This window comes from Leguminivora glycinivorella, chromosome 6 (genome assembly GCF_023078275.1).
Source record: "Leguminivora glycinivorella isolate SPB_JAAS2020 chromosome 6, LegGlyc_1.1, whole genome shotgun sequence".
NCBI lineage: Eukaryota > Metazoa > Arthropoda > Insecta > Lepidoptera > Tortricidae > Leguminivora > Leguminivora glycinivorella.
Window position 1 is genome coordinate 18471097 of NC_062976.1, and position 13379 is coordinate 18484475.

The following is a 13379-nucleotide window of genomic DNA, read 5'->3' on the forward strand; positions in this document are numbered from 1 at the left end:
GGTTGAATATATTTCTGTAATTAATGCGGTCGAAATTGTTTCGTGCAACGTGCATAAATAATGATGTGTTCATTATGATTGATATTCAAATAATCAAAATAATCATTGGATGAAATATCTTCATAAAGCATTGTATTTAAATTCCTTTTTTATTGAAACGACAAGCACTTATGTAATAATCGTTAACAAACAATGTCTTTATAAAATCCTCAAAAATATAACTTATAAGGAGCACTTTAAAAATAAACTTACGTATTCATATTTATATGGTTTTTTCAATAAAACCGCACTGCCTATTGCCCACAATTATTGTCTTTGCAATATAAATGTCGTATCAAAACAAGACGAAACTTACAAAGTGTTATAAACTAAATCGGCAACCCTGTCGTGGTTCGTGATTAAATATTTTTGCAATTTATTCTCTTCAATGTTTGTAAGTAAGTGCGTTTTCACATACCTATTTTATTTTCCTTTGAAATCCTTCCGACTTCCGATATCGGATCGGAAAACGTGAAAGTGAGAAAACGGACTAAGTACTTATAAGTATTGATGGCACTTATACTCCATAAATTATACAAAAAGCAGCTAAGAGCCTCTAAAGACATCGCCCGAGCGCTGATCCAAGGCTATAACGAGATAAAGGTAATCCTTCCAATTCGGGGTGTACGTCCCCCACACTCGGGGGCAAAGTTCAACTCACCTAGTGTCATATTAACGGTAGGTAGATATGATAAAGGTAGCAAATGAGATTGGAATACGATATCGCGCGGCGCGCAGTTTGAATGGCTTGTCGAAGGATCTAGATATTGACGTTTTCAATTGCTCAATCCCTAGTGTAAGGCGCAATCTAGTCAATCGTTGCTTCTAAACAGCATGCTGCAGGTAGTGATGTGCCAGTCTGTTGATGCCTTGGAGTCTAATCTGTAATTTGTAATACTTTGTGTCTGGTCCACGTTGTTCATTCAACTGATAATTGTCTTACTTATATGTTCTACCCAATTAAGTCAACATAATGTATACTTAATGTACCTTAGTATCATATAGGTATTCATTCATTATAATTATCTTGTTTCTTACTTCGAGTTACTTAATATCACTTAGGTTATCCAATGTACTAGGTATCTCGATCACATGTGCATGTGTATTGTGTATCATAATTTAAATTACTGTGTAAAAACTACCCATCCAGTCTCTATTTGTGAGTTCCTATAATTGGCTCTGTATTGCTATTCTAAATGTATATTGTATCATTCATAGCTGTTGGAATTCCTTGTATAAATAAATAAATAAATAAAATAAATAAATAAATATGGATCAGATCTTTCAGTTTCAAAGATTCTTTCAACCAAAACTGTTATATTTATTAGCAAATAGAGCCAGTCACGAAAAATCGCTAAGTAGCTTTTTTTTTTTAATTTATTAAATTAAGTTTACAAAAGTGCATGGCCCTTAGTCTTTTTTCGTTCGCTGAAGAGCGTTTACGATTGACATCTTGTCTACGCAAATAACTGCTATGTAAACGTTTGATTGCCAATCAGCTACTAATAATAAGCTTATAACGTAATACGTGGCCATTATCTTTACCTAATGTGTTAAATTAATTCTACCATAATATAACCCAAGTAACTAAGGAAACATAAATAAAACAAAAAGTATGTTCTTCTATCGGACTATTAAGTAATTTTAATTTCCTTTCCAACCTTTCATAATTACTTTAAAAGGGTCGGCTGGTGTATTTGTGTAGCTTAGTATTTACCACTGTTAAATTACTTTTAAATTGATTGAAGTGTATACCTGCTTATACCTATAAAGTTGTATACCTAGTAAATTTACGTTTTGAAGGTTTCGATAAATAGACCCGCGTAGCTTTTACCATATATGAGTCATAAAAGTGTCTGAAAGCTAAAATAAAATATTGTTCCCAAAACTTGTGTAATTCAGGAGCAGGGGTTTTCATGTGTAGCCCTTCGGGGTACGGCCTAAACTTTTACGCATAAAAGAAAACCGAACTACTTAAACGTCTGACTTTTCCATGGCCATTTAATGCTTGAATATACGGGTGTTCCTTTCAAGTTTTCCAACTAAATATTTTAAGATTTTTAAGATAATTAGGTACTTATTTACTTAATAAACGGCCACCACCTGTCTCCGCCTGTCACCAACTGTTTCTCGGTAAAATATACTGAACTTGAAAAATTTTACTATTTAACATCATATATTTATAGTGTTGCTCACATTGATGGAGTAATTACCAATTCTGAATTTCAGTCGTTTGATTTGCTCTTACGTTTCATTTGGCTTTCAACGGCCTTTCGTCTTTTCAACTCTGCCTTCCAGTATGTTTAAGAAAAATAGTCATATAAGGTAAATCAGTAAAGAAACAGGTAAAACTAAATAAATGCTTGTAAAATCATTGCATTAGTTACGTGTAACAAATAAAAATATCAATGGGACCTTTAGATATGATATTGCCGTAATGTCATTTTCCCACATTAATTCGTTTGCGCCCGCTAGCAGCGTTGATCGCGCAAAACAACCTGGCGCAATGTTGACCGAATCCTATGAAATGAGCTGCCACATTCCATAATGACATCATTTGGTGACACTAAGCACTACGTGTACACACAAGCCGACATGTTTCGATTTGCTGAAAACCGCTTTCCGAGCACTATTGAGCTGTCAAAGCGTCCTTTGTCAGTCGATCGGATTATATGTATTGAATGCTCGGATTGTGCGTCTATTTTGAAAACCATGGAGGTGGAGGTATGACCTAGTTGACACTTTATAATAGATCTGTAGGGCACGCGTATAATGGGAGCAATAGATCCCGACCCGAGTAGGACGGGTTATTCTTTTCCGCAGTCAAACGACCCTGACAACCTCGCCTTTGCAAAAGTTATTTAAACATCAAACTTACATGAAATAATGTCATTTGGTTTGGCGTAACTCTATTAACGTTGTATAGTCCCTTTTGAGCATGGTCATCTAAGCGGTTTTTGCGTGCGCCTAAGAATTGAAAACGCTAAAAGACCTAAATTTTTTATCGTATTGCTTTTCTCATTTTCTCGGATCAAAATGTACCTAAGAACTAGAAACTGAATAGGTACATTGAGTAATTCAATTTAATACGTCAATATAAGTCAGGTTAGCTTGAATTGGAGTTAATTAATGAAGCTGAATCCCGGAGGCGTCTCTTTAACAGCAAATTCAGCCGGAATGGCGCTCCTGGCGACTTGTCTTTCAACGAAACATATTCCCATTAAAAAATAACCAGATTTATCTTCGATAGGATATTTGAGTAAATACATCGCACACGCACCAATGTACTTGTAGATGCGGGCAGGAAATAACTCTTGTTCATATCAAATCAGACTTTTATTTTTCAAATTGGACCACGCTTCCAAGGAAATTGGGATCGTTGCGAACACCTGATTTCTTGTTAATTGGACATGCCTTGCATGTTTGAAGTTTTCAAAGCGAAACCTTTTTGCATAGGGAAAGGAATACCTTTCCCTATGCGAAAAGGCTGATTGTCGTAGAAATTACGAGTAGGTAGGTAAATATTTTCCACATCATATTTACTAAATTGAATAATGTTGTTTGTTTGATATAACGTGAAAGTTCCATAGTCAACGCATGACATATAACAGCTAGGTACCTATATGATAACACATCGTTAAGTCTGAAGCTCTAGTCGGCGATGAATAGGCTTCAAATTAATCGTAAGACGAGCGCCCACCGCAAGCGTCGGAGCCATTCAGCGAGTAAATCGATGTACTCCGAGATAATCCGCTGATCGACGGCTTCTGCACTCCAAGCACGTAATAAATAATAGTAGTAATTTACAGAATTGACACATCTTATAAAATCGAAGCATACAACACCGTTTCAGGGTCAAATCGTTTTGTCAAAAGTCAAGTAATTTATCTTAAGTGTGGTACGCAAAGTTGTAAAATTGTATCAACCCTAAAATTTATTTTTGATCATGCAGAGACCTCTGCGAGCGATATACTACATATTTTTAAACTAAAAGAAAAAGTGAAAAAATTTCTTCCATCTTCTTCATTCCAAACCTTCTTCATTGCCGGAGCAGCTGCAATGCCTGCAATGGCAAACTTATGCTGATGCTTGCTGGATGTGTGCGAATTTTTCCATGCCTTCCATCAATTCCTAAACGCCTTAGGGTGGCGCCATCCTTTTTCCTTTAATTTAAAAATAACCCTTATAATATTTAATACAAGGTGTATTTTTTCCTTTCTGATTGTCAATGTGTTTCGATTCGTTTTTGCTTTTCATATGTGCATAATGTGCGTGTCTAAACCTGAGTAGTTTTACAAATCTATTGAATCCGATTGACTTGTTACCGCGTTTGGCCACGAGCCAGCCAGTTCTGGCGCCACAAGCTGCAGTTTGCATGGCAACAGTGAAATATTACATGTTTGTTTACGATACTGACAACTCTATTAGTAATTTATGTCCAGTGATAGCATCGATTCGAGCAAGAACATGTAAATAACATGCATACAAACTATTATTTGTAAAAGTCTTACAATAGTTATACACCGTATGTATCTACGTTATATATCGTACGTATCTGTACGCGAGAGTACGCCGCGAGATAGACTACCTGTCCTTATGCCATTAATACAATTAGACAAAGACGTGTCATCTATCTCGCGGCGACATACTCCCGCGGCCATCATGTGCTAGGCCTACAGTCATAATAAAAAACAATGTGTGATTTAAAACCAACAACCAAAGCTTGCGCTGCGCACTAGAGAGAGATTTAACCTTAAACATAGAAAACCTTGCAGGTTTCTTTTATTTCACCAATCTAATAACTTTTACTAAATATAATACTTAAATAGTTTTATTTTATTATAAGTAAACACTACACTTTAGATTTCCTCTTACCACACTATCGTAAATTCTCCTTACACGGCTCGTTGCAAAACCCATTACCACCACAAAAGTGCTCACGAACTAAATTCCCAATATGCATAAATATTGATACAAAAATTGGCGTAACGGCAATATCGCAGAATAAATATTGCCACGCGAGAGATGCCTACGGGACTCAAATACGGTTGGGCGCCTAGGGCGGAATTGCACCTCTCTTTGAAAATGAAAAATGAAAATGAAAATGAAATATTTATTCATACGAGTATGTGCATAATGAGCTTCGACTTTAGGCAAAACGGATATGAACGTTTAATAATTTGTCATTAAAAGTAAGTACTTAGCTATATAATTATACATTCCAAAAATATTCAAAACCGTAGTTAGTAATTCAAATAATTATTTGAAATCATACCTATACTAAGGGGACTAAGTACTTCATTCAATAGGTTAATAAAAAGAGCACTTCATAAATATAAATGCGATGGAAACGACGTTAATCAATTCAATCAAGAAAAGTCCTTTGACCAGTTTAAGGCTTCAGATTGAGAAATGTAACTTGTAACTTTAAGAAATGAGATCCAGGTATTGACAATATTTTCAATACCTCTAAGAGATTTCGTTTTCCTCGAATAGGATTGAACTGAACTGGAAACAACCTTCAGCAGACGGAAGCTTCCAGAAATCATAAAAGTTGCAGCTGCAGAAGCTTTATGAAAATATTTGTCCGTTTTGTTAGAGATGTTCAACATTCGCTACGTCTTGCAATGGAAATACAATTTCTAGGTCAGCACGTTCTAGAGCGTTGCTGCACTCCACTAAAGTAGACACTTTTGTTTATATTTCTTTCACACTCCTTCGCTTATTATAAAAGAACGGGGAATTATTTTAATCGGATGACAAATGAAAGTTAAGACCACTGTACTCATGCGTGTTAAGTAGCATTTACCAGGTATTTCATTTTTGGGCTATGATGGTGTTGCCAGATAAGCAAGCAATTAATATCGTAAGTAGCGTGTGTTGGGACAGTTAAATGGCATCGCAAATATTGACTCAGCGGTCCCGGAGCCACGACGCGGGATGCCTGGTGCCGTAGCCGAATGGAAATTCTGCGACGCGAAACGCCGCAGAAATGTAGTCTGGCTCTGTCGCGCCAATGCGCAAGAGCGATAGAGATAGATAGCTACAAGATATTATGGTGAGCGTTTCATGAGCGTTTGTGCATTCGACTACGCACACTGGCGCTCCGCCAACGCAACGCCACTTGTGTATAACTACGCGCCGCGCGCCGTCACGACGGAGAAAACATCAAAACGCCCCGAAACTCCTAACATTTGTGTAATACAAAACTTTTTCCGACGCCTGAGTTTTACTAATGGTGTTAAAGTCAACGCTGAAGTGTTAAATTCTCTAAGTAGCGCTTGGCGTTACGTTACAGAGCTAGCATATTCAATACATATATCCAAGTAAAAATTCAGAAGAGTTTTGATTAAGTATGCCGCGTCTCGCCTGGATGAAAAATTACTTTCGAATATAAAGCGGTTTTGCGACGGATAATACCGCAATGTGTTATTACAGTCCAAGTTAATCTCTTTTGTTATGAGTTCTGAAAGGATTAAGGAGATTTTACTTCTTTCCTCGCATGCAGCCGGTTCAATAACGGCTCAACGGCTTCATTTCCGCGGTGGATTACCAATCAACTCCCCAATCGGTTTAACATTATCTACCTAATTGTTCTTAGTTGATTAATTGAGCTCAATGTGACGAGTATATGAAAGGCAACAATTACTTTCAAAGGTAATTTGGTAGATTTCACGACGGTACTATCTCGTTTATATCCTTATACGTAACTCGATAGAACATTAATTTTATGTCGAAGCTCTCGCGCGTGCATGTACGTAATTAGTACTGAAGAGCTAACATGAGCTAACTTGATAAGGTTTCCATCCGTTTAACCGGGGGTTTTTGCGTAGGGAGCAGGAACGTATGTACACATCCCGCATCGCTTTGCGGGCGCGTAGTGTACCCGAATTAATGGCTTCAATTTGAATACGACAGACTACTGCCGTCTTGACGCCTCCTGGCGGTGGTTAATGCAAATTTCCATCGCGGCGGGAAACCTCGAGCTATGTATGTAGTGTTGGGGTTGGGGGTGACGCCAGAATAGTGTTAATCAGGTCGGTATTAGAAAGCTAGCGTGGCACATTTCGTGCAAATACTTATTTCAAAATAAATAGTAAATAAGACACAGAAAAACTACACATTTAAGTACCTGAATTAAATATGTACACAACTCTAGTTTTTTCACCAATTCCTTTGCTCCCGTAGGTGTCGTAAAAGACGACTGTGGGACATGGATTCAATTGGGATGTGGGCGATGGGCTATCAATTTGTCATTGCGATATCAGAATTTTGTTTTCACCAACTGGTAAAGGCTCTCTTGGTACTTCAAAAACCAATGACAAAGTTGCATGTTATCTACAAGAATTCAAAATAAATTCATACTTTAACTTGATGCTATAGTGCTATCGATTTTTTTTATTATAGAAATACTAAGTAGTTACACATATTTCTAAAGAATATCCAACTTCTCTGTCTGTAGCTGTTAGATGCAAGATAACAGCCAGTGATAAGTGGATGTTACAGCGTCCAAGTGCAATTCGTTTTAAATGTACGAATCGCAGTGAAATATTGCACTGTAAAATAGTTTTACTTTTCCCGTTTTTCTCTAAACAGTTTATAATGTTGCTTTTAATGATTCGAAGACTTTTAGAAAGCGATTGTGAGGTAGTTTTAGGCGGAGGTTTGTTTGCAGAGATATTCGAATCGAATAGGTGCTTATTTAGTTAATAAAAATGACACCGGTGGACTTGCTCCACTTTTCTTTTGTGTATGATATCTGTTTCAGTTTAAAACATGGCATTTTATTTCTGTCTATACATTCAGGTACACATAGTAGTGTGTCTACTCATAAAGTACAAGTTATCGGGTAAAATAATTTGATTTCTTCCCAAAATTGCACTTTTTATTGGCACTGAAACTTAGTAGTTCATGTGCTCTGCCTACCCCTTTATGGGATACAGGTGTGATTATATGTATATATGTAAATATAATTGGCATAGCTCTACTTTTCAAACAAGTATCATTCAAACTTACATAATAATAAGTGTCCAAAGTCACCATAAGTGTCTCCCAAGACATACATTTATTATAACATGCAAATGTGACCTCGTAAACTCGCAGTTATTGTTCCTAAACAAATTTAGGTACTTCGCGATACATATAATGAAAGAGATAGATTAAACTAAAACTGGGTATGAATTTGGTTAACATCACCATGTAGTTTATAATGGGGATCTAACGACCACGAAAATAAGTGGCTGAGTGTATGCATAGTAACTGCAGATGATGCTACACTAAGTACATTTTCCTGTAATGTGTATTGTCTCCGGTTACCGCGAAAATTGTTCATAAAACAAAATATGATGGAAACATCAAAAGTGGTTGGTTGGCCATGCACAACACTGATAGTCACATGCTTTTACTAGTCTTACTGCTGGGCCACTGATGGTTCAGGGCGCGTAAGACAGGTGGTTAATCGTTCGTACTCTCTTAGCTACGATATGATGATTGGCCACTTTTCTTCACCCAGCTCAGTACCTACTGCAGTGCGGTTAATTTCAACAAAAACCTACTCCTTGTTACAGTGGACACAACCGCCCAATACGACGCCGTGCGGGCGTATCTCAAGGAGCTGGACATCTCCAGCGCCGTCTGGGTCGGCCTCATTCGCAGTAATCCCGATGGAGACTTCACTTGGACGTGAGTTTACTCTTCTTTCTTCCTAATCTGGTATAAAGTAACGGTTACTCATGAAATTAATATATTGACGCGACGAGCTAGATACCTCTAGATTTTTCTGACAGTCTAGCTAGAGCGTTCATGTTTAACGAGTTTTCTTTATTGGTTTTTGTTATTAAAGACACTGTCAGAGAGCATCATTTTTTTATTGGATTAAATATCTTTATATATGCATATGCAATACCTATTTGATAAATGGTTTACATTAATCATAGGGTGTCTTCTGTAACGTATACATAATCGTGTAAAATACGACAGGGACTACCGCGGCTTAAGCGGAGAAGGGTATTGGAGCTCCGCGCCCGACTCGCGCTCCGCCCCGCTGTGTGCGGCCGCGGACCCGGCCGCTGACTACCGCTGGGAGGCTCGAGCCTGTGGAGGACCTACTGTCGCCTCCTTCATATGTGAACTGCCTGGTGAGTAGACTACGGCATCAGGATCCAATTCTCCTACACACGAGTGAATGGCACCAGAAATAGCCGGAAGACCAAAACCCCTGTGATATTTCTATTCTTTCTAACTGTTTTAGATTTTTAATCACTAATTGTTATATAGCTTTTTACTAATTCATTTAAAATACTGTTAATCATCGTGAACATCCAAGTTTGATTATTAAAGAAATCTATTCCTAAAAATAACTCTAAGTAGTTACTTTCCCATCTTTTACCATTGCCATTTTTTGAAGTAAATTTTCACAACTAATTTTAAATAACCTACCCTTAAAACTGTAAATAACGTGTTTGGTCTCATTTAATTTAACCATTCATTTCATCCAACAGTACCTCAATGGGCACTCGGTAAGGACGGCTGTATGGTGCGCGCCCTGCCTGCGCTGACCGCGTTGTACCTGCCAGAGAGTGCCGCCGTGCAGCTCACCGCCGATTGCGGGCTGGCCGGCGTCAAGCGAGTTCAGTGCACTGGCAACGTGGTAAGTTCTTTGTAGGGTTAAGTGGCACTAGTCAAGTAATGTTGCAATCCGTCAAAAATCTAGCTGCTTACTGTTAGATACAAGTAATAAAATTTCACAATAGACAGATAATTATATTACGTAGATAATATGGTTCAAAATTTCAACCCTTTATTTGTCTAAAACAGAAACGTGAAGAGCTGCTGAAAGAGCTGTCCTGTAACGACGAAGATGAGCTCTCAAGTACGCCGAGCCTGGTATCAACAAGCACAATGTGGCCGGCCACTGACACTACATTCACTGATCAAGAAGTAACAACAGAAACACTAACTACGTTTGAAAGCATTGTCACTGAAGAAAAGGAAATAAGTACTTCTCCGCCACATATTACTGAAACTTTGCCACCATCTACTTCAGCGAAACCAGAAATATCAGCATCAACGAAATTGAATTTGAACATCCAAAATTATGTAAGAATACCACTAGATAGAGAATTTAATTTAGAGCCGATTCATAGTAATGATATTCCACAGCCAGATCACCAAGAAACAGTTAATGGTAAAGACCATCTTAAGAACCTTGAGAAAAACAAAAGTTATCAACATCATCTTTTACACGATGAAATGACTCGACTAGGCAATTCAGAAACTATTTTCACTCAGCCCACTGATCATTTCGTACCTCCTCTTGTTATGGCGAAATCAAGAATTAGTGATGATATGACTGTTTTATCTTTAGAAGAAAAGCATGCCCAACAAATAGCTGAACAACAGCGCCTGTATAGCCATAGTAAAATAGTTGAGCATATCAGCGTTACACCATTTACAGACACGACCCCTAATGCAATATCAAGTACTCTAACCCCAACAAACATTGTGAAAGAACAAATATCAACAGATACACCTGCACTTCTAGGTAATATGAAAAAAGAAACAAAATCAAACGTTCCTAAAAAATACTCAGAAAAACATGATAGTGTAAAAGCAAAGACATACAAACTACAGAAAGTTGTAAAACTTGATTCTCTTTCCACATTAAGACCTCTAAGCTCGGAAAAAGAAATTGAAATATCCAAATTACAACAAAATTTAAACTCGTCTTCAGAAGAGGATCCAAGTATTGATCTCACCGTGATTATAAATGAGCCAGGTGCTGGGAACGGGCAAAAAATATTTTATTCCAACCATACAAATACTTTAAAAGGAACAGAGCAAGTAGCTAGTTTGACGAACGATAGTACACAACAACCTGAAAAGAAATCCTCAATAACCGAAATGCCTATTATAACAACAAATCCCATTAAAGATAATGAACCACAAGAATCCTCAACAGTTACGCTCAATCATGAAATAATTAAAATAACAATAATCAATGATAGCACGAGCACTGAAAATTCGTCTCCGATAGTATTTGAGGTTACTACTTTAGTACCTCAATTGAATAATATTACTGCAGATGTGTTGCCTTCATCGACCATTTCTGATAGCATTCGCACTACGTCTCCAGCTGTTAGCAACGACTCTGTAACATCTCCTACTGTACAATCTACAAGTAGTTCAATCAATACAACACAATCTTCTGTAGAAAACAATTCTGACAAACAGTCTACCTCAGGGTTAGCTACTACTATTCATATGATTACCAACAAAGATAAAATAGTTTCTATGACCGAGTCGCCTGTTTCAACACCAGAAATAATTACAGAGACAGCTACTTTACGCACAACAACATTAGTAGTAAATGTGAATACTACCGAAAAAGTTAACGCAACCGCTGCTACAACGACGAAAGTAGATGATTCAACACCAGCACAAATTGAGATATTTAATCACACTGATAATTTTGAAGAAGACCACGAGAATGAAGAGATAGATGATTATCAATCACCGCTGCTCTCAGCTGCCAACGAGCCACTGCACCGACCGCGGTCTCGGAGACCCCAGACTCCCGCGAATCGGTTGAAAAAATTTAATCCATTCCGCATATTAGGTTAGAACGCAAACATTCTGTAATGACTGCCAACAAATGGAGTTGTACTGGGGATGAATGACGACTGAAGAAATACACTCTGTATTTCATTCATAGAATTAGTATCTTAAAACTGTCACACGAGTGATATGGTGCACTTAATGTAAAGCATATTCAATACATTATCTTTGCCGAGTTCATATACACGATTGGTTATTTATTAATTTTATTATAAAGCATAATTTAAAAATATTTTGATTTACATATTTAAAGCATTGTGTTATTTCAATTAAAATGGTTTAAAAATCGAGTTGTTAATGAAAAATGTAATACTTTTTCGTTAGGTGTACCTAACAGGAAATGATGATTAGTATAGGATAGTTCGTTATAAACTTCGAACAATTTTTAGCCGAAGGTGTTAGTCAATTTAATTAATTTAAAATATAGCATAGCTATAATTTATAGTTATATAGGGATTGGTCATTGTACTCGAATTAATTTATACCTATTGATACGTATCACACGATTTTGAGATTGCCAAAATACACACACCCAATATAGTATGTACCGTACAATGAAGATTAGATAGTGAGCAGGATTATTTTAATAGAACTATAAAATTAATAAGTATAATAAGTATAGCGAGCGGTGATCATGTTCATGTTATGGCGGAACTCACAATCATATCATATAGGTTAAGAATCTATGTGTTTGATGAAATTATTTTTATGTAAAATTTTTGGAGTTCTAGATGTGCACAAGTGAATTAATTTATGATCATGGAGGCTGAAAAATATATTATGAGGCTTAGGTGAGCTTTGCGGCGGGTGATTTTTAAGTGGGTAAAATATTCTATGGAGTAAAATTATCATACTTATAGAAACTCCGAAGTTTTTTAATAATTTCGGTGATACATACTTGCGTAACGTCACGGGCCGCGAGGCTCTTTATTTGGCAGATGATATTATAAATAAAACTGAATGTTATCTTTTGTGTTCAGATCTATTTGTCATGTATGTAGTAATTTTAGACCATTACAATTTTACAATAAATATTAAAACCTTGTTATTTTTTTTATTATATCGCATTTCCCACATCAATGCGGTACCATAAACCTAGTTTCGATACCAAATCATATATTATTTTGCATGTTGTATATCCCAATACTCCCAGATACTGATATATATTTTTAAAAACCGCGCCGTAATCCTCATGACAGGCATCTTCTGGGCGAGCTCACTCCATCGTAGGCCACGTCTTTGCCTTTGGCTAGTTTGTGGCCAAGAGTAAGCCCATTTATAATAACAAAAAAATCTGTGTTGTTATAACCCAACCGTTTCCACGTACAAATTCAAGTTAGTTCGAAAGTTTATTACATTCGAGATGAATTTTCTTTTACTTCCTGCGAGCAGATTCGCGCAAGTTCATAAGGCAGCAAGTAACGGGCTGATTCGAACGATATGATACAATTTGCATTAGATGGATCAGATATGTCACTGTCAAAAGTGACGCTTTTGTTTGTAAAACGTATTTTTTAACCTCCGACACAAAAACGACGGGGTATTATAAATTTGACGTTTCTCTCTGTCTGTCTGTATGTGTGTGTGTCTGTCTGTGCTGGCACCGAAGCTCCCGACTGGATCAACCGATTTAGATTTTTTTGTTTGAAAGCTGAATTAGTCGGAAGTGTTTCTTAGCCATGTCTCATGGAAATCGGTGTACGAAGTCGGGGTTTTAAAAAAAA

At 36.9% G+C, this 13379-nt stretch overlaps 1 protein-coding gene across 1 annotated transcript in view; it reads left to right on the forward strand.

Annotated features, from left to right (window-relative positions):
* The window catches only part of LOC125227172 (flocculation protein FLO11), a 61125-nt gene extending 48425 nt beyond the window's left edge, over positions 1-12700 (forward strand). The window contains exons 3-6 of the mRNA XM_048131398.1: positions 8607-8721; positions 9019-9176; positions 9540-9688; positions 9856-12700. Of these exons, the coding sequence (XP_047987355.1) occupies positions 8607-8721; positions 9019-9176; positions 9540-9688; positions 9856-11661 (2228 nt within the window). The 3' untranslated portion in view covers positions 11662-12700. The remainder of the gene's footprint in view (positions 1-8606; positions 8722-9018; positions 9177-9539; positions 9689-9855) is intronic.
* The last annotated feature ends 679 nt before the right edge of the window (positions 12701-13379 follow it).